This window comes from Gadus macrocephalus, chromosome 2 (genome assembly GCF_031168955.1).
Source record: "Gadus macrocephalus chromosome 2, ASM3116895v1".
Taxonomy (NCBI): domain Eukaryota; kingdom Metazoa; phylum Chordata; class Actinopteri; order Gadiformes; family Gadidae; genus Gadus; species Gadus macrocephalus.
The window spans coordinates 13,667,494-13,689,880 of record NC_082383.1 but is presented as its reverse complement, the minus strand read 5'-3'; the positions used below and the strand labels follow the sequence as shown (position 1 = coordinate 13,689,880).

The 22,387-nt window shown below is 42.5% G+C and overlaps 1 protein-coding gene and 1 non-coding gene across 2 annotated transcripts; one reads left to right on the top strand and one right to left on the bottom strand.

The window, feature by feature from the left end:
* Positions 1-8,087: 8,087 nt before the first annotated feature.
* Positions 8,088-8,169, top strand: trnal-uag (transfer RNA leucine (anticodon UAG)). The gene has a single exon. It is a non-coding gene; the product is annotated as a tRNA-Leu (tRNA).
* A 270-nt stretch (positions 8,170-8,439) lies between these two features.
* Positions 8,440-18,731, bottom strand: sdr42e2 (short chain dehydrogenase/reductase family 42E, member 2). Its single transcript, XM_060042405.1, has 12 exons — positions 18,667-18,731; positions 17,876-18,351; positions 16,266-16,361; positions 16,111-16,168; positions 15,637-15,755; positions 15,470-15,545; positions 14,170-14,252; positions 13,374-13,511; positions 12,921-12,986; positions 12,570-12,633; positions 12,340-12,413; positions 8,440-9,126 (listed from the first exon to the last, which is right to left on the bottom strand). Exons 2-12 carry the CDS (start codon positions 18,317-18,319, stop codon positions 8,893-8,895), a joined length of 1,452 nt encoding a protein of 483 aa, XP_059898388.1. The 5' UTR covers positions 18,320-18,351; positions 18,667-18,731; the 3' UTR covers positions 8,440-8,892.
* Positions 18,732-22,387: the final 3,656 nt, after the last annotated feature.

The following is a 22,387-nucleotide window of genomic DNA, read 5'->3' as shown; positions in this document are numbered from 1 at the left end:
TCCCTATATAGTGTACATGATATAGTGCACTATATAGGCAGGGACGCAGGAAGTGGGGTGCTCAGGCAATGCGGCGTTTTTTTTTTTTTTCGTCATCCGATTACATACAGCGCTACGTTGTGCATACCCCCCCCCCTGTCAACAATCGTTTGCACCCCCCCCACCCCCGCTCAACAATTAAGCAGTCAGCACCCCCCACTTCATATGACTTCCTGCGTCCCTGTATATAGGGAATAGGGAACGAGAATTCGGACACTAATGCCGCTTTTCCACTGCATGGTACCAGCTCGACACGACTCGACACGACTCGACTCAGCTCGCATTTTTTGCGTTTCCACCGCGGTACCATGGTATCTGGTACCTGAAGTGGCTGCTTTTTCTAGTACCTACTCGCTCTAGGTTCCAAGCGAGCTGAGCCGATGCTAAAAGGTGACGTCGGCAGACGGCCGGCGACTGATTGGCCAGAGAGTGTGACGAAGTCACGAGAGCGACATGGCAACCATGCTGGTAACATCCATAGCAGCGCCGCAGCCAACATGTTCCACTTCTCCAACTTCTTCAACATGCCAGCTAATAATAGTAATGCGATCGATGTCCTCCATTGTTGTTATGTGGGTTCTGTCCATGTGTGGGTTGCGTATGTGTTGTTTGCGTCGCGTACACAAATACGTCACGGCCCTTTCGCGCAGCCGACCCCGCCCACGTCCAGGAGGTACTATTTGCGGTGGAAAAGCACCCGTGCTGCTACCGTGTCGAGTCGTGTCGTGTCGAGTCGTGTCGAGTCGAGCTACATGTGCGGTGGAAAAGCGGCATAATGCCGCTTTTCCACTGCATGGTACCAGCTCGACACGACTCGACACGACTCGACTCAGCTCGCATTTTTTGCGTTTCCACCGCGGTACCATGGTATCTGGTACCTGAAGTGGCTGCTTTTTCTAGTACCTACTCGCTCTAGGTTCCAAGCGAGCTGAGCCGATGCTAAAAGGTGACGTCGGCAGACGGCCGGCGACTGATTGGCCAGAGTGTGACGAAGTCACGAGAGCGACATGGCAACCATGCTGGTAACATCCATAGCAGCGCCGCAGCCAACATGTTCCACTTCTCCAACTTCTTCAACATGCCAGCTAATAATAGTAATGTGATCGATGTCCTCCATTGTTGTTATGTGGGTTCTGTCCATGTGTCGAGCTACAGTCGAGCTACATGTGCGGTGGAAAAGCGGCATTAGTATTTGTGTGACGCAGACAGATGCGCCAACATCATGTAAACAAACCGGTCACTCACGACGAAAGCTGGAGGTTGTATTGATGTTGAATGTTACATTTCCTTGTTTAATTCATTTTGAATGTTAAATATTCTATGTTAAATCCCAAATAAATTGTTTACATTTCTAAACGAAAGCCGGAGACTCCATCATTAAATGTATTCGTTTTCGCGGTTATTCAGCTTCTTCTTCTCCTCCGGGAAAACACGACCGCATTGCATTGTGCACAGCTACTGTAGCTGTGTTCGAAATCGTTCCCTATACACTCGTTCCCTATTCCCTATATAGTGTACATGATATAGTGCAATATATAGGGAATAGGGAACGAGAATTCGGACACTACGCTGAACATTTCTAAACGTCATTTGCGTCAGTAAATGCGCCGGGTATTTGTCTGACGCAGACAGATGCGCCCACATCATGTAAACAAACCGGGCACTCAAGAGGAAAGCTGGAGGTTGTATTGATGTTGAATGTTACATTTCCTTGTTCAAGTTTTTTTTAAACTAATTTCGAATGTTAAATTTTCTATGTTAAATCCCAAATAAATTGTTGATATTTCTATACGAAAGCCGGAGACTCCATCATTAAATGTTTTTGTTTTCGCGGTTATTCAGCTTCTTCTTCTCCCCCGGAAAAACACGACCGCATTGCATTGTGGTATACGGGAGTAACATGTAGGGTACATCGTATGTACCCTACATGTTACTAATTATTACCACCAACACACTTATAAAAGCATCCATAAAGTAGCATGCCATGGGATCTTTAAGTTTTATTATTTTTTGTTTATTATTCTCTGCATACATTGGGACTTATCTCCTGCCACAATTATACACCTATGGCGCGTTTCCACTGCAGGGTGCGGAACGGATCGGATCGCAAAGGTGCGGATCGGGTCGCGTTTCCACCGCCAAAAGTGAGTGTGACCCGGACTTAGCCGTACCCATTTTGGCCTCGTTTTCAGGACTCCTCCGTTGGGGTACTGAAAACGAGACGAGACGCCTGAAAGGGTCCCGGGAAATTCTAGCTACACACCCCCTCCGTTGATTGGTCGACAGAATCATCACTTCCGGGTGACGCGGGGATAAAAACAAACAAACAGTAGCCTCGAGGTATTATTCTTTACAATTAACATGTCGCGTAAAACGCTTGCTTGGGCGAACAAGGAGGTGGAGACGTTCGTCTGCATTCTTGGGGAGGAGGACGTTGTTTACGATGTTTACGTAGCTGCCGCGGCGATCGACATCCGGCCTACCACAAAGGGTACTGTCGGCAGTGGAAACGCAACCTCGGAACTGAGCTGGGCTATACCGCCCCCTCCCTACCGCACCTTTGCGATCCGATCCGCACCCTGCAGTGGAAACGCGGCACTAGAGACTAGAGACTTTTTAAGATATTCTTTCTTACATTGGAAGTTAATTGGACATTCTCTGACGCTTACTACTTCGACTTCGTAACTTGATCAATATTTTCTCGTTATTCTACTTCATTTAAGAATGCTTGATTCTGATTGGCTGTGAGGAGGGCATTAACCCGGCAGATTGCCCGCTGACTTGTCGGTTGTACTTGCTGCTGACTGAGCGCAGCGTCATCAAATAGTAGATCACTACGCCGCTTGTATTTTTTGGAATACTCGATTAGCTGCAGGGTCAGGCCCGGTTCTACGGGGGTGCATAAGCATGCATTGCACCCCCAAAAAAAATGTTTGCACCCTCAATTGAAAAAAAATAATATATATATTATTTTTTCTCACAAAACAAATTGTAATGAAACCTGTGACAATTTCCATTAAATACCGTTGAGATATCAGCATCCAACATCACTCTGACTGTTCACCAAACTGACAAAATCACTCCGCATTTATGTATGGTGTTTTGTTTATATGTTGCTTGGCAACAGTCCGCTCAGTGGGGATCTATTTTTGTTGCCGGAAGCAATTTCATTCGTTTATATGATTAAATAAACAAACAAATCAAAATCTATTGTCAATTATTATTATTAACAGTACATTTTACTAGTATAACTGTTGTATAAAGCAATATCACACTCGAGGTCGCAATGTTGTCGCTCTATATCAGCACTGCTGTGATTGGCTGCCGGCTGGCATCGTGTGCAAAATGCACGCACCCATATATATCTATGGTGCGCACGGTAGTGACGTTGAACTTCTTCGGCAGCAACAGTTATATAGAGTGGCGAAGTCACGCCTCTTCCGGTAGGGCTCATGGGACCTATGAGATCGAAAAATATGAATGGGTGTCAATGGAGAGAAAATAATTATTTTCTGGTCCCGGTCTTTATATGCCCTGGATTACACATATGTTGTTTGTGGATTTAAAGGATAATTTTTCATGCAAAAAGTTCGACCGTTTATTGTGCAATTGTTCAGATAAAGGCTGTAGAGAAAACACAACGAGAAAGACTACACGGCTCGTATGTGACGTCACACTCCCTGCGACTGGCGTGGAGAAGACCGACAATCTTCCCATCGGCATAACTGAAACTCTGCACGTGCCCCGATTTATAATGGTTTTCACCTCTTTCGATGCTTTTATCCTCCCCTTGGAAAAAGCGGTGAAGTGGGGCAGTGAGATCGCCATCTCTGTGCCGAGTTCCAAGGGCGGGTGTGGTGACGTATATCATATGCGTCTAGAGCAGCGAAGAGCTGTAGTTCACAAAGCGGCCTCACGTAAAACCTAAAATTATCAAACTTCTTCACGAACATTTTTAGTTTTCTTTGCATGAAAAATTATCATTTAAATCCACAAACAACATATGTGTAATCCAGGGCATATAAAGACTGGGACCAGAAAATAATTATTTTCTCTCCATTGACACCCATTCATATTTTTCGATCTCATAGGTCCCATGAGCCCTACCGGAAGGGGCGTGACTTCGCCACTCTATATCCGTTGGATATCCAATACATGTATTAAATGTATTATGTTCTTTTTATTGCATTTATTTACAATCGTGTTAACTTTAAGAGTATTATACTGATTACTTTTTGTTCAAAGTTCAAAGTCTGAAAGTGTTCTTTCCTTGTTCAGCTAAAATCTGTTTTATTTTTAAGTGGCAATGTACAATTATTTGTTACGTCAAATATCCTGCCACAATTTATAAAAAATAAACGTTATTTTTGAATTGCAGTCACATGTTTTTTTTTTTGTGTAGAATTCTGTTCTTTTTTACACCTCAAAAACCTATCTCATATTCAAAGCTATCCAAGATATCAATAAGCTAATATTGCAGCTGAAATGTTCTCCACATCACAAGACAAGATATGATACCATCTTTTAAGCACAGTAATTGTTTGTTGTCCCAACATGTCAGTAGAACTACGCAGAAGTGCTTGTCTATGGTAGGAAAAGCCTGTGTGTAAAAAAGCGAAGTCTGAACTGAAGCTGGGTAGCTGGTTTTAGTATAGTACTAGTGCACCCCCTGTAATCTCAGATGCACCCCAAGGCATTCTGTTCTGGAACCGGGCCTGTGCAGGGTGTTTATTAATCCCTGATACATTGACACCTGCTAAGTAGTTCCAGTCAAATTGTCTTTTCAGCCTTCAAAACAAGAGCTGGTGAATTATGAAAAATGCATTACACTGTAATCAGAAAACGCGGTTATAGACTCTAGATCAGGCCTATTCAACTAGCGACCCGTGGGCCAAATGCGGCCCCACTTAATTTTTTTCTGGCCCGCAAGGTTGCATGCAAAAATAAATAAAAATAAAGGAGAAACATAGTTGCATGCAAATCAGGTTTCTGTGTGTAGCCGTTGATACTAGTCAGTATCAGTACCCCACAATCAGGAACTGGCATCACTTATTCTGACAATGTTTGGCTCAACTGATACGTGTGAGTCTTGCTTTTCTCATATGAATGCCATCAGAACAAGGGCACTTTGCTCCATGACCTGTGAGTAGTTGCATGAGTGTCTCAGGATGAGCCAAACTAGGCAAACAAGGCAGTGCAATCTTTCTCACTGACTCACTGGCTCAAAATGTCTCATATGTACAGTAGTTCTGTTTTGTGATGATTCAAACAACATTGTTTAATTCTAAATACGTGTCCAAAATATGTGAGAACAAAATCTTTTATAATGATACGATTAAAAGTGAAGAAGGAAGGAATGCGTCTGACAAGTTTATTCCATGTAGTAGTACTATATATATTAAGTTAACACTACTTTAAGTACGAATTATTTGTAGCGATTCATTCACGTAGTTTTACTCTGTTTGGCCCATGAACCCCCAGTGGTTTTCCTTTTCGGCCCACTTGTTAAGGAGGTTGAATAGCCCTGCCCTAGAGTATCTCTGGTCTAAAGGCTGGGAAGAATTTCGAATTATAAATATGTACAATACATAACGTTAGCTCTCTGGCTCTTAGCTCAGCTCATAGCTGAGCTAATCACTGCAGCATTCGTTTCAATGGAAATTGCGACGGTCTATACTTTCAACATAAAGTGTACATATTTAATGGTCAAGCAACACTGCGTTCTGCGTGCGCATCCGCCGTGTTGATACACAAATAACCCCCCTATTGAATGAAGTTAAACCGAGTGAACGTGCCGTTCACAGACACCAGAATGAATGAACGAGTTCACAGTAACGTTCATTAGGCAGTAATACAGTAGGCCTACGTTCAGATCACGTCCGCCCAAAATATAAACGAGTTCATGAACTATCGTTCAATGAACGCGTTCAGGCACAACACTGTCCACGATTTTCCCCGCCCAATTGGACTTCATTTAATAACGTTAGGCTGGAAAAATTAGCAGTTGGCGAGTAGGCTACATACAATTTCGGCTGGTTTAAAATAAAAAAAATGCCGGGATTATTATAATTCTTTCTACAAACATCATTCAATACCATACCTTTCTTAAAGGTCCCATGGCATGCTACTTTATGGATGCTTTAATATCGATATTAGTGGGCCCCTAACACAGTATTTGAAGATGTTCCTGAAATTCAGCTGTGGTGCAAAATTACAGCCACTACGAGCCTGTCGCACATTTAGCTTTCCCCAAACGCGCCGTTTCGGTGTCTGTAGCATTAATGCAAATGAGGAGGAGAGAGGCTGGTCAAATAGGAGAGTGGGGGTGTGGCCCTGAGCAGCTTGCTGCCACGGTACCATGTGCTCTGTTTACAGTGGATGTATGCCAATGGTGAGGCTCACACAGCCTTTGGCAGTGTTCTGTAAATATTCTAGAACAATCCGGTTGCTCCGGCGGGAGTCCTTGAGCTCTATATCTAAATAATATCATATTATACATAGATAACTATATAATATATTATACATTATCACGGCCTAAAGCTGTGTGCTCCTCCAGACGATATTATTAATCACAAACGACCGCGTCAGGTTCTCCGACGTCTCTGGTTCTTCCACTTCCAAATCAATCTGAAGTAGACTGAACCACAAACTGCCCGCTGCCCGCTGCCCGCTGCCCGCTGCCCGCTTCCCTCACAACCATGGCAGAGATAACCCCAACTACAGTCTCGTTCTGGAAATACCAGAGACGTCAAAGAACCGTTATCCAAACAACAAGGAAGTGTACAACACTTGCGTTACAGTGGGTGTAATCACACACACACACACACACACACACACACACACACACACACACACACACACACACACACACACACATGTGGCGCTCGCATGGTCGGGCCAAATTCTCTGGGCAGGCAAGGCAGAGAAAGGGGAGGTAACTTGGCCCCTTTACGACATATGGGGCCTCATTCCAAATCAGCGCACCTGAGTTTCCATTTTTTCAAAGGCGAGCAGGATACCTAGTTCTCGTTTTACACCGAACGCAGGTTTTAGCTGCGTTCGGTGGGGGGACGATAGATAGGCTGGGGGGACGATAAGCAGGCTGGGGGGACTCATATTAATGTTAGAAAACCTCATAATGTGAGATTTTCATGCCATGGGACCTTTAAGGCATATAGTTTGTGCAGTTAGTACCACTATTATTTCAGCTACTACTATTTCAGCGACTACTAATACTACTACTACTTACTAGGGCGGCAGTAGCTCAGGAGGTAGAGCGGGTTGGCTGGTAGTTGGTTCGATCCCCGGCTCCTCCTAGCTGAGTGTCGAGGTGTCCTTGAGCAAGGCACCTAACCCTGACTGTTAGCTCCCGACGTGCTGGCTGTCGCCTTGCATGGTTGACTCCGCTGTCGGTGTGTGAATGTGTGCGTGAATGGTGAATGTGAGGCAATATTGCATTTTTAGCAATGCTTTGGGCTTTTCATTCAGCTGTCATTTTATTTGTTTCCAACCATTTACATTTTGGTGTAGGCCTACATTGTTTACTTCATTTAGACTTTTGAACATCAAATCCCTTCACTCGATTAAAGACTTTAAACATTTCTTTACGTCTTAAACTATGTGACTTATTCAAACATATTTTCAACCTCACTTTGCACTACAGCATTCACCTAATTTTCTGCAGGAAATGCATTTTCTAGTTATGTCAACGTTACCTAGAACTGACGTAATTTGATAGCTGTGTTTTCAGCGATTGCATAGCAACTATCCACGGTGGCGACCCGCCAACAGAAAACAAGGCCTTCATAATGCATTCATGTTAATATGAATACAGGTACATTAATGATTAACCAAGAAATACAATTTCATAAACTAAATTAAAACAGCAATTTTATAATAATGACAGTTAGTAGGCCTACTACAATTAATAAAATAATTATATACTCAAACTATCTATTATTATTTAGATAAGTGCCAATATTAGTTAAACGACTATATGGTATATAGCTATATGTTTAATATTTGACAATATCATTATATCATGTTGTGGTAGCGTGGCCGAGTGGTCTAAGGCGCTGGATTTAGGCTCCAGTCATTTCGATGGCGTGGGTTCGAATCCCACCGCTGCCAGTTATTTTTTCAGGATACAAATTTAACATGTTGTCGAATAGAAATTTGGACAAAACGTCAATATCTATTATATAATAACTCCCTCAATCAACCCGCATTGGAAGGAAGCTTATATCGCTCTAACACACTATACTGAACAGCTTATTAATTGTATATCATGAGATGATACTATGCTAATAATAAAATGCCAATATCACTATTATATTCAATAACACATTGTTTATCACTGTTGCATGCATATCACATTAAAAAAACACAGTGAATTAAGGATTCAAATTAACATGTTTATTGATATTAACATTTGATTACTGTTATCGGCATAGCATTTTCACATTTAGTTTGCAAAAATATTCAAATTCAAGCAAATCCATATCGATTTCTAAATGGTTTCAATCATATTGATACATGCATCAATAACAACAAAAGCCATGATTTTGAGATGCATGTGCCCAATCTGATCACAACAAATCACAAAATGCAGCTCATCATTCCAAAAGATGAAGTCAACGTACTGCCACCGACTTCAAGTCCTTCTACCTACTCCCTGAAATAAATGGACACTAAATAATGGATCCCTCCTCTCCACAACTCCAAATGTAATGAATCCCCTAATTCGGCATTTTAAATTCAAATGGATTACACAGATGCCATGTTTCCTCTATAGAGAGACGTTGGCCATTGAACATGTGTTATTGATCGTTTGGTGGTCTGTGATTGTCATCACTACATCAGAATCAGCACCAAGCTGAGACCCAGCATGAAGAGGAGGAGGACGAAGGTGTGAGATGAGGCGGGGAACTTCCAGCGGAGGCTGAGGTCCCAGGGGTCGGAGGTCAGCGTCTGGGTCTTGACGTAGTGCTCCACGGACTCCCCCAGGTCGTGTTGCTTGGGGCAGAAGCCCAGCTCTCTGCGGGCCTTGTCGATCTTGAAGGTGTGGCTCACAGCGACATTCCTCACCTGGCGTCACGGGAGATTTATGGATCTGGATTAGCTGAGGGATATCTGGGGGCCACAAGTCGCGCTGAAAACATTGATTAACCTTGATCGATTCAAATGTTTTTTTAATTGCCCATTCGCAGGTATATTAGCCCTTTTAAATGTAACTCTTTGAATGATCAGTAAAAATAACACACATTTTTAAATGCTTCAGTTTTTTGGATGACTACGTAAAATTCTTAACTGCATAAAAGGCAAGGTAACACAATGAAAGACTCAGAGGCGCCGCGTCCCATTAGGCATACCAGGCAATTGCTTGGGGCCCCGGGCCACTACTAGGGCCCCCAAAAGGCCCCCCCAAAAAAAAAAAAAAAAAAAAAAAGTTAATCTATTGGCTACGTCTTCACCCCCCCCCCCCCCCCCCTCGTCAACAATCGCTCCGTACCCCCCCCCCCCCCCCCCGTCAACAATCGGCCCCCTAAGAATTCTTGCTTGGGGCCCCCACACTACCTCGCAACGCCCCTGGAAAGACTAATATAGATAGATTAATCTAAAGAGATAATAACTGTTAGGCTAGCTTTACACGACAACGATCTGAACACAAACCGCAAAAGTGGCGTTGCGTTCCCACTTTTTATTTCGCGTTTAGACGAGCGACTTTGGGTGGAAATCTGCATGCACACGGGGACGCAAAAATGTGTGAAATTTGATGTAGTATGCATGCCAGGTGGCTAGGTGGTACTGTGAAGCACTGCCATACAACAACACCAAGAGCGCGCGCATGCGTTGAAACGTCCTTCTACTTCTCTCCTTAGCGCAAAATCGAAATTCGGAAAACCAAAACATGGCAAAGAAGCGAACAGAAAACTTTGTCTGGACAGACGAGGAGGTTGAGCTATTGCTGCATACAACAGTTGATTACAAAGCCACAAAGGCACAAGAGGGAGTGGACTGGGAGTCCTGTCAGACAAAATATGTGGATATATGGACCGAATTTCTGCGTCAGTATCCTATACCTGGAGGGACGGCATATCCCCATGAGAAGGAGGCTATATGCAAAACCCAAATCGGATCCAAACTGAAAGGAGTCCGGGCAGAATATAGGCAGGCTGTCGATACTCAACGGCGGAGTGGCCATGGGAGAGTGATCTCACTTTTTTTTGATTTATGCAATGACATATGGGGTGGGTCGCCAGCCACCAGCACAATAGAATTGGAGCGTCAAACAATTGCCCTATGCCTAGGTAATTAATGCGCCTTCTATGTTCTGTTATGTGTGTTACTACTCGGCTTATTTGCTGAAATGACTCCTGGATAGTTATAAAAGCAGATAGAATCTCCGACTGATGGATATAATCCGACATGTTAATTTCCTGTATGTGTGGCCATTAAAATAATGTTGATTCTGATGTTTGTTGGTGTTTGGCTGTACTGCACATGGGTATGACGTCAACGCGTAGGCAAGGATAGCCAGCGTGCGCAGCTCAGAGCACACTTTTGCGTTTTCAACCCTTTAGACGGGAACGTGACGGTGGAGCGTTTTCAAGATTTCCACTCTGGAGGGTGGGTTCATTTTTTTGCGTTTTTAAGCCCCAAAAACGCTGTCGCCGTCTAAACGAAAGGCACATCTGATAAAATATTTTGTCGGTTTCACCCGGGAGCGTTGTCGTGTAAAGCCACCCTTAGTTGTAGCCCTAGTCCCATTAATCAATCAAACCTCAGAATGTTACCCTTTACATGGATTTCAACCTCTTCAACCCTTACATTATAAAAGGGTTATTTCGTCTTTAGCATTAATTAATTCCTGAAAACAAAAGCCCCCTCTACAAGCACATAGCACCTTCAATTTCATTAATTTAATGAATTTGTAATCCATGGGCCTTCAGCTTAGAAATGCCCTCACGTCACCTTGCAGCATCTCCGTCGTCAGGCCTATCTACTTACTGTCTCAGGATTGGGTGACTGAATGGAAAGTGAACACATACTGGCGGAAGCCCGTGGACAGGCCAGATACTCAAGGACACAGGTCACCCTGGGGCGGGACCTTGGCCTGTCTGACTGGCTTGGGCATATGTTACTTCTGTCCGGTCTCTACCTTGCTGATAAATTTACTGGTTTGTTTGCCCTTCCCGGGAGAGGAGCATAAGTTCGAGCCTGAATTCAAATTTGGCAGATAAAGTCGGTTGCCCGCCAAAGTTGTCTCACACCCTTCGTGTCCGTCACAAGCTTTCCGTTGTGGCCCAAGCAAGTTTATATTTTATTCATGCTGCAAACAGTGATATCCTAGCAAACAGCCAGGAGATGTCTTAGAGAACGCATTGCGCACGGTTCAGACCAGCAGTCCCAGCTATAGTTTCCCCACTCATCACACATTCATGAAGCCCTCCGAGGCTTTGTCGCCAACCAGGTCCCTTTAATATGGTCTTGTTAGGGTGTTGAGAAATGTTACCGTTAATGTTTTAGTGTCAAGCTACACCACAGTCGTGTCATACCACCCCTTGTTACGATACCTCATGTATCTGTATCTGCATGACGCCTAGGAAAGGCGGTATTTCATTAGCTGAGACCAACCCAATCACCGCCTAACGATCATAAACAGTTACTCCCTATCTATCCATAGTTTAATTGGGTTTAGAATTCTGCATAATTAAAGGATAGGGGGGGGAGAGAGTCTGGCATTAAGAAGAGGAAAGCTGTGAGACTGAGGGATTAATCAAAACTCTTCAGCTCCACTCAGACACGTGCCCACAGTGACACATGCAGGCATGCACAGATACACACAAAGATGCAAGTACACATGCGTGCACTCATACCCACACAAATGCACAGACACATGCATGCAAACACAAACACACACACACACACATGCATAGACAGACGCACACACACACACACACACACACACACACACACATACACACACATACACACACACACACACACACACGCACACACAAATATACACACACACATACCAACAAATAGAAGAACACACACTTTTCAATGTTAATAGCAGTGGTATGTCTATTCTTGATTGCTTGACTAGATGGGTTATAGAGCAGGTATGACAGACCAACGGATTTCACCTGAGATCAATGTGTCAATAAGTACAACAATGGTCCCTTACACAGACAAGCACATTGGGTGTTTTGCAACATGTGAACCTTTATAAATAGAGAAAATTAGGCATTGTTAGTGCGGTAGTTGTGTTTGGCTTTGAATGAGTCTATTCACCTCATTTCTTGTGAAGAGAAGCGGGGTTTCAGCGATTGGTCTCAGGGCTAGATGAAGGTATTCCAGAATGGTGGCTGACAGGGGGGAAATACACATGTCTTACAGTTTTGCTTAAAAATAACAAACTAATAATAAAAAACAAATATCAAAAAAAGTAAATGAACTTATCAAAACTAAAAAGACAATCAAACACACAGGCAAACAAACAAGGTCATCAAGAAAGTAGTTACCTATCCAATAGACCAGTGAAACTGGCAGGTGTACCATTGGTCTTCTGTGACCAAACATTTTATACTGCAACGATAACAGGGCAGATACATGTCATAAAACAAAATGATGACTCCTCAATAATACATTGATACTGATAAAGTTTGATAGCAGCTTGTTGATTATGTTGGGTGTTTGATTTCCAGCCAAAAGGTATTGTGTTTGATCACCAAGGTCAGCAGTCTGCATCCTGATATCCAACAGATCATGACCCCCTACCTATCCCTCAATGACCTGTGTCTAAATTCACAGTGAGCCACTTTGGTAAAAGCATCTTATCAATGACTAAATAGTAGGAGTGAATAGTTACTTACCAATGGATTAAGCCACTCAAACACATTGACTGACACGCCGTCGTTAATAAAATAGGCCTGGCCACTCTGAAAGAGGATGAAAAATCCAGTCCATTAAATGTGGGCAATAAAAACACAAACACGCATGCATGAATGCGCAAACGCAAACACAAACACACTAACACAGCTCACTCCAACCTTGCATTCCTCTCAGGGTAATAGGCCAACATGTGTTACAACAACCTATAACTACAAGTACGGCCAATGTTTATGATCATTATTATTTGAATAATATATATTTGATTTAAAATGTCTTATAATTTCGCAGTGGATTGGTCCCAAAACTGTAAAAAACACTGAAAATAAAGATGAATCATCCATTCATTCATTCATACACACATACATATTTCCGTAGTGTTTAATGTATGGCCCAGTTGTTTTGGTCAGCCAGCTGAGGTGCATAAAGTCACTCACAGCTATGCCATGTTTCTGGGCTGTGAGAGCCTCAGCCGCCAGCACGTGCGCCATCACCAGGTTGTCAACATGCACCCAGTTCATTTTAGCCCGGGCCTCACCGAACTGGAAGCCTATCAACCCACGCCTCAGGTTCTCCTGCAGAGAGTAGAAGGAGGTGGAGGAGAGGAGGATTATGTAGTGGTGACTAGGGTGTTCGACTACCAGCCTTACGGTACTGGTTTCGGTTCCCCCCAATGTCGATGCAACCTACCTATAGTCAATCGCTGAACTCCTAACCCTGCTACATTAATGAGATGTATTTAGAATCCTCTGTAAGTCGCTTTGGATGAAAGTGTCTCCTCAAAAGCTTAATGCGAAACAGAGGAGAGGGAAGGGGTAGAGATTGATAACAAGTCTTATGTGGGATGGAGAGGTGGAGGTGTATGCGTAAAAATAGGGCTATCTGTACATTTCATTACAACACATGTCTATATTTTCCACCAAGAAGTCATTGGCCTCAAACAACAAGACACAAGCAGAACCGGGGCTCCATCACGGTCCAAACCCTACACTCCTCAACCCCCGCCCCCCCCAACCCCGCCCCCATCCATCTAGAAAACCAGAAAACAGACCGGGATGAAAGAACAGACAGCAACTGGATACCTGCCAACGTCTGATTAATAATGTACATTCTCCAGGCAGACCTACATTCTGCCACCACAGCCCATCGTCAACTGGGATAGAATAAGACATGAGTTGAAATGTGTCTTGTTGATTTGTTTTGTTGTTTCGTTTATCTGTGTGGGTTCTTCACCATCATTCTGTGGAAATGTCTCCTCTCTCCGGGCCCATAGATGCCAGAGGAACGCAAGGCGCAACTTCTCAAGCGACCGCCACCTGTGTTCAACATAAATGAGAAGAATAATACAATTTATGAACCCTTTTATTAACCGGAAATATTTGTTCAATCTACATTGGGAAACAGGAAGTTATGTGTTTGCATTCCTATCAGGGGTTCCCGGCAGAACCCTGGATAGGCTCCAGTATTAGCAGAAATAAATGGCCAAGATTCCGAGTCCCAGATCCCTGACGCCCTTGCCCTCAGTATCTCACAGAGCTCCTCAGCAACTAGACTCCCTTCCGGATCTCTGTTACTCCGGCACTTGACTGCTCACCGTCCACATTTTCATAATGAATAAAAAAGATTTGAGTGGCCACCAGTGGATCATTTACCAGATAATTCTGGGAAAGTACCCACTTTCTTTAAAATTCGTTTTTGATCTCCATTGACAATCCTTTGTCAATGCAAAGGCATATTACATATATGTACATTAACCATTGCTACAGCAACTTCCAGCAAAAGGTGCGCAGAACAAGTCATTTTACCATTGACGTTTTCTTTCATTTTCAACCAACAACTACCAACAACTAAGAAAACTTCAAACATATCTGTTCACTTAGGCACACACACAAAAACACACAGAAAGGTGTAAAGGCAGATGATTGTAAATCCATACACACCAGGTGAAATCTATACAGCTCCGGAGAGGGTTTTATATAACCCTTTTAGATGTTATATCCAAGACCTATGTCACAAATCGTGTAATAATTAATGCACCGTATTTAAATAATGCATGAATAGCATATCCTCAGCGGGCGAAGCTGGAACAGTAGACTGGTGTGTGTGCGTATATATAGCCGAACGAAACCCGGTCTACTGGTTTTTAGAATAATTGAATACATTAGCGAGACTAGTCAGTGAGTAGGTATAGAGTTGCCACAAAGAAAGGAAATAAAGGCTTAACAGCTGTTCTCTTTTGGCGTTGCTGCTGGGTAATGAATTGTAGCCCATGAATGAAGCGCAGACCGCCAAAAAGTCAATTCATCTCCAGTCAAGCTTAGCTCTTTATCAGATGTAGGTTCTAAATGGGCTGCAGTTGTATTTTTACACTGCGCTAACCAAGTAATGGCTCACACAAACCCTGTGGGAAAATGACTTTTTTAAGGAAATGGACGCATGAAGTGTAGAGTGTAATTGAGCGGTCAAAAGATTACAATAATAACATATCACATGTTTCAAAAAGTTTCGTCATGGTGGTTTCATGCACCCCAACCTTTTAGCCCGCATCCGTTGGCCTCACGGACCATCTGGTCTGCAATAGATTTGGTTCTTGAGTAGTGGTCTAAATACTGAAATAGAAAGCATACTCACACGGTTTAGATGCATTATTTTGCCTAGTAGGCAAACCCATAGATGTTGTACTGGGACTCACCCACTCACCATGTTCAGTGGGACGCAGGGCTGGGACTCCTCGTCCCCGTCCTCGATCGGCTGGCCCGTGAAGGCCACGTTGATGGTGCTCGTGTACACCAGCCGAGAGATGCCTCGCTCCTTGCAAACTAGAAAACATGGAAAGGTCAATTAATTGGAGAAGGCAATGGTATTCATATTCGTATGATTGTAATTGTGAAGCCACAAGGAGAGAAAATACAGCCACAAATATGAATTATCCTGTGGAGATGATGCTGCGGCCACACGCTTTTACTTTGGTACCCCGCTTGATGCTTTTACTGCACTTATGCATATTCTTCAAGGTTTAATTTCTATATCTGTTTGATTGCTGCAAAAATGAATCCCACAAGATTGCAACGTATACTGAAACAATAAATGTGTAACAGCAACCATTAATTCACGTTCAATATATCATCATATGATGTGTGTTGAAAACAAGATTGGTTTGGTCTGATTTCTTACCATTGATGATGTTGTTTGTACCGCTGACGTTGATGGATTCAACGAGTTCCTTCCTCAGCTTCGTCACAAGAAGGTAAAAACAATCATAAGAAATCATAAAAACTCCACATCCATTCATATCCTGGAATAGTGAGTCAACATCGCTACTCCCTAACCTGTTCTGGACCAGACATGCCGCAGGAGGCTGTGTGGAAGACACACTCCACTCCTTCACACGCCCTGAAGAGCGATCCATAGTCCCGGATGTCTCCCTGAAAGTGACAAAAGAACTGTCCTTATGTTCTTCTACAGTCATGGTTATTGTTAATGGCCAACATGTGATGCCCCTTAATATAAGGAAAACCAGGCTTACATATTTGTCTTGACACCCTTTAATCATGACATGTGTCCACTATGAGAAAGAGTGGGCCTTTAGTCGTTCTTGAGCAAGATGCCCCATTCCTGTATACCAGCCTCTTATCATATCTATTATATCAGAGGTCACTTTGGAATAAAAAGCCTCCTCTAAATGATTTGACTTTATTGATAACAGCAGGTTGTTTGTGGAGCGGTGGAGGTGAGGTTGTGAGGTGTATTAAGTGGCTCAAGTACCTGGTGCGTTAGAATCGAGGGTCGTATAATTAAGGTGAGAGCTGGATACAAGACATGATCCCATTTGCTCAGTGGCACGGGGTCTGGCCCTGGTAACCTGAATCAGGGCCCCGCCCCAGGCACTTAGCACCTGCTGCTTGGGGTGGATCATTCACCTGGTCCTGGTGTTCACTAAGGTATTGGTCCCCCTCACACACTCACACACCCACACATGGATGGGAGCGCATGTAACCAGTGTATTTATAGTTATGTTATATTTCACCAAGGATCCTTTTATTCCTTTAATCAATTTTTGTATTTTTGTTTAATTTCATTTGTTTAGTGGGTATGTTAATTCAGATGTTGTAATTTAACATGCTCGCGAGTCGGAGAGATGCCCTGCTGGAGAGATAGTGAGTGTGAGACAGACAGCACTGACGTTTAGATTAATGTGCTCCCACACAAAATAAAAGCTCTCGTGGCATAGCAACAGTTGTCTCCCGGCTCATTGTAAATACAACGCAGAATTAGCCAATGCGAGTTAAGGCCGGCTACACGCACACACACCCACACACAGACACACACCAGGACGTGCACAAAGGAAACGCACTGGCACACACACACACACACACACACACACACACACACACACACACACACACACACACACACACACACACACACACACACACACACAAACACACACACACACACACACACACACACACACACACACACACACACACACACACACACACACACACACACACACACACACACAAACAAACACAGCCTCATAAAGACACACCGAAGCTATTTTAAGGAAAACCTTAGTAGTTCATTAGTACATTTAGTAATTTAACCAATCACAGCATACACAGCAAGTTTCTATAAAACGTATGCTATTTAAACAGCCAATAGTCTATTACACATCAATAAAAGTTCATTTAAATAGCATTGACATAATTCTTCCAAACATAGTTAAATGTTATTGAAACGTGAAAAAATACATAATGTTCTGAACAAATATTAGTTATAATAACGTTATATCTCACATAAACAACACATTTCAGAGTGGCTTACATATCTAATGTGTATGGCTATATGTCAACTTTAAGTAATAAACGAAAGTTCTTTTTTTTTTTTTTTTTTACACTGTTCAATCAATATTACGAAATCTATCGTCACAACCAACCTCATAAAACACTGCTCCATCCGGAAGATCCGCTTGGGGCGTTTGTATATCCAGCAGGATGACTTTCATCCCCCTGCTCGCGAGTTCTCTTCCCAGCTTGAAGCCAAAGTATCCCCCTCCACCTGTCACGAGCACCTTTCCCGGGCTCCCACTGGCCAGCGATGCCCTTTCTCCACGCTCGGACCCCTCCACCTTCCCCCCGCTACTGCTATTGTTGCTGCACCTGACCCCCACCGGTCCGCTCGCCACGTGTCGGTTGGCAAAAGTGGATTTAGAGCCGGTCACGGTGGTCTTGAAGCGATTGGGTCGGCCCATGGCTCCGGGTGGGTGTGAGGGTGAAGGCGACGGAGTGGGGGTACGGTCGTTCGCAAGCGACACACGACGCCGCTCGGGGTCGAAGCACCAATGCAGGGGGTCAGCGCCACCTGTGCACGGGATCTGCATCCACCTGAGTTTAGAGATCCAACCGACTTGCGCTGATCAAAGAAATAATAAGCAGACAAAACAATTGGAAAAAGTTTGATAAAATGCTATTCGGTTGCAGGCTGTATCCATATGGGTGCACTAGCTTACATTAAGTTTTGTTTTTAAAATTGTCAGCAATTGACAATGTTTTTAGAAATATATTATTTTTGTGATCTCGGCCAATTTCTTTCATTTCATTTTAATCGGACCCATTGATAATGCATTTAAAAAATAAACTTTTAAAGTAAAAAACGTTGACCCATAGTGATAAGAGGTCCTTATAGCCAATAAGGGCCTATAAATTAACATTGTAATCATTATCTTACCGTATAATCGTTCCGTTGCATACAGTATGCGAGAGAGACCTTTTCCGAGGACAGTGTGTGTGAGATCATCCCCAACGTAACAATTAGACGTGCCTGTAGGCCTATATTACCTCTAATTGTCTTGAAGGAAGTCGCCGCCTACTGTAAGGTTGCGGGACCACTCACAATATGAAGCCAAAAAAACTCCTACAATTATTTTTTACCTATTAATGAACTGATTTGAATCAATTAAACTATTCAATTAAACTATTTGGCATAAACACTAAAGTGGATTACGTTATACACATTTCCACAGAGAGAAATAAATAACCAAGAAGAACATTCATTTGGAAATTAACTAAAACAATGTATGATGGTTGGGGGGTATTCAGATAGATTCAGATGATTGGACAGAATGGTTTCTACTTTATGGCCATTCCACTGCAGCCATCGCTATTTGTCCCATGGTTATTATTCTGATATTGAGTCGTATTGTCATCACTATCCTATAGGCCTACAACATTTCAGCAATTGCAAATTAATTCTAGCCTATTTATTTTTGATGATTTATTTCGTATTTGTAATGGTTGATTCATAGTCGGCAGATATATTCGAGTGTTGAGCCCTCTATTGACCCACCGCCACTGGCTGGCAGTATTCAAGTGATTAATGAACAAACAAGAAAGAAAACAATATCGGATTGCAGAATGCAGGGGCACAAATCTCTAAGGATCCAGTGCCCCCTGTCGTATGTAATGAGGTAAAGAACTCGCTGGAGAGCTCTGCACCCCAAATCTACGGAGTCGGCAAGCGTTATGGAGGGCCCATCTGAACACTGGCTCGACGAGTGCGCGATGCTGCATCACGTGGAAAGCACTCAATGCCAGAAATACTGAATAATATTGAAACGGTAAAAAAATAAATAAAAAATAAATACAAATAATCAACAATGTGTCTCGTAAAAAAAACAACTAATACCTTCTTAAAATAATCCTGAGAAGAAGAAGAAGCATGTGGATGTGACGTCATCCTCTCAGCTGATCGTGCTGGCCATGGTACTGGCGGGAGATGCTCAGAAGTCAGCCGAGAAGATCTCTTTGCTGTATAAAGTTTCTGATGGATGATTATTTTTTTCTGTTTTAAATTAGGCTACTAATTTGTTTGCGATGTTCATGTGCTCCATTAATGTTTTTAGTAGGTTGTGTGTTCAAGTTCTTTATTTTCTCCAATGCTCACCAAAAATGCAGCAGTCATTGCTTGCAATGCAATTCCATTGTTCTAAGCTTGTGTGTGTTTGTGTGTGTTATCACATGTATATATATATATATATATATATATATATATATATATATGATAAAAAAAATATATATATATGTATGTGCGTGTGTATGTGTATGTGTGTATGTGTGTGTGTGTGTGTGTGTGTGTGTGTGTGTGTGTGTGTGTGTGTGTGTGTGTGTGTGTGTGTGTGTGTGTGTGTGTGTGTGTGTGTGTGTGTGTATGCCTGCCCATCCAGGGACGGTGTATTGGCATTGCTTGTTGATGTGGCCTTGGAGCAGCTGACCACCAGGGTGAAGACAGAAAATGCTATGGTGCTGCATCCCATAATAGGTTAACATCAATAGTGGCAATACTTAAACAACACCAGTATCCAGGGACTCTAAATTGCTCAAGTATACAATATAGAGTATTATTTTATCAGATGTTTATGGTCGACTATACATCCGCAAAATCTGCCTCTCTTTTGAGTCCCGAGTAACCACCATTCTAGGAAGTGCTATGAGCTGAGTGTGCAAACACACTGGGCATACGTGAGCATTCCCACTCCAACTGAAGCCTGTGTGGGAAGCATGGCACATGTGGTTGCTAGGCGACCAAAGTTTCTTCAGGTTTTTTTTGTGTCGCTGGTCAGCCTTGAATAGCCATGTTCATGCAACCCAAAATCGAACATATAGTAGAAACAAACTTGATGATTGTCATATTAGTCTTGAGTACCGTTTGGAGACGATGATGGTTCTCAGACAGCATGGAAAGCAAGCCAACCCCCAAACAAATTTTATTTTGCCAAGTGAGGAACGATTTGTTGATATGCAGTTGTTTTATAGGTGTCATCATGTAGGTTTCAACATGTAATAATAAATGCCTTGCTGTGCAAGAAAAAATAAGATAGGAGGGTGGTGATTCTGTTTTGGATGCAGAGGACAAATTACTTTATAATCGGCCTGATCTTAATCGCTCCAAACAAACTTGTTTAGCCTGTTAGGATAAGGTGAGTTTTTGATTTTAATACTCCATAACAGGCTCTCGTTGTTTTCTCTGTTGTTGGCATAGCTGCACTCTATTCTGTTCATTGTTGGTATTTGCTGAAAGCTAAAAGCTTAAAGCTATGAAAGACTAAATAAATAGTTTAATCAATTGGCTAGAGTGACTTTACTATTTATTTCGTTCTTATTAGCCTTTGCGTAAAGTGTCTGTGTGCGTGTGAGTGTGCGTGTGTGTCTCCCTTTCCCCAGAAAGCCTACCAGGTCCCATATAATGGTCTTATTGACCTAGTCTAGGTCTGTGTCCTTCATATCCTCCCACCTGGCTTACGGTATTAATTTCAAATTTTCACCAGTGAAATATTATTTTCTCCTGCTCCCTATTATCATGGTAGCATTGAGATGGGCAAATAAAGGCTTGACATAGCAAGTTAAATGAAAATGTTCTATGCATTAAAACAAAATAAAAAATGGCACAGATTGCATAAAATTTGGTTTAGTCAGCTGAATTTATTCTCAGAAATAATCAGGAAATCACACTTAAGTGAAACATGTGTCCTTAAAGATTGATTTTATTGTACAAACTGCTTGTCGTCTTTTTGGCAGCATAGTTGCCCTGCCTTAAAGGCACCCAGTGCAACTTTCGAGGCTTAAAAATAAACATTCAATTTCTAGTCTTTTTTACACGTAGTAAGTTTCAATAACTCCATACCATTACATACCGACATTTAAGCAGCAAAGATGAGACGTCGTTGTGTGGTGAGAACTGATACAAAATCGATAACAACAACAATGCCGCCATTTTCTTTATTTTTTGTAACCTACAATAAATAAAGCAGGCTTCCAGTCAATGGAAAAATGGCTTCTCCCCACCGGCGATTGTTGTTGTTTTTCTATCAGTTCTCACCACACAACGACGTCTCATCTTTGCTCCTTGAATGTCGATATGTAATGGTATGGAGTTATTGAAACTTACTACGTGTAAAAAAGACTAGAAATTGAATGTTTATTTTTCATTGAATGTTTACATAAAGTTGCACTGGGTGCCTTTAACAAACTGGGTAGAAGGGAAAAGTTTGATTGGCCGGTAAATCGTGACAAGGATTTCTTCAGAGCTGGTAACAGAGGGGTTTGTCACTCAGGTTAATGTGTTTTTGGATGACAAGGGAAATCTCACTAAAGGTTTCATAGATCACTAGACGACAAGCAGGACAAAAGCATTCATCCATTCATTGCGATAAAATTGTTGGCTAGACATTAACAACATTTATATTGAACTGTAACTTTCCTTCTCCATAGTGTCCTCAGGCTGCGAGAAATAGGTAGGCTATATGGCAGCAAATGGGAATCTTATTAACCCGTCTTCATGGATGAAGAATGAAAACCAAGGAAGAATAGTTGTTGAAAATTATACTGTGTCTGGTTTCCAACTGTATCTCAAGGCCAGCTCAAATAGGTTACATGGTCTCCCCTTTTGTAAG

Excerpts from the sequence above, each read along its gene's own strand:
- sdr42e2 (XM_060042405.1), bottom strand. The coding sequence starts at position 18,319 with ATGCAGATCCCGTGCACAGGTGGCGCTGACCCCCTGCATTGGTGCTTC. Across the intron at positions 16,362-17,875 it reads ATGGAGCAGTGTTTTATGAG|GGAGACATCCGGGACTATGG; the intron begins GTTGGTTGTGAC and ends TGTCACTTTCAG. Across the intron at positions 9,127-12,339 it reads TTCTCTTCACAAGAAATGAG|GTGAGGAATGTCGCTGTGAG; the intron begins GTGAATAGACTC and ends CCGTGACGCCAG.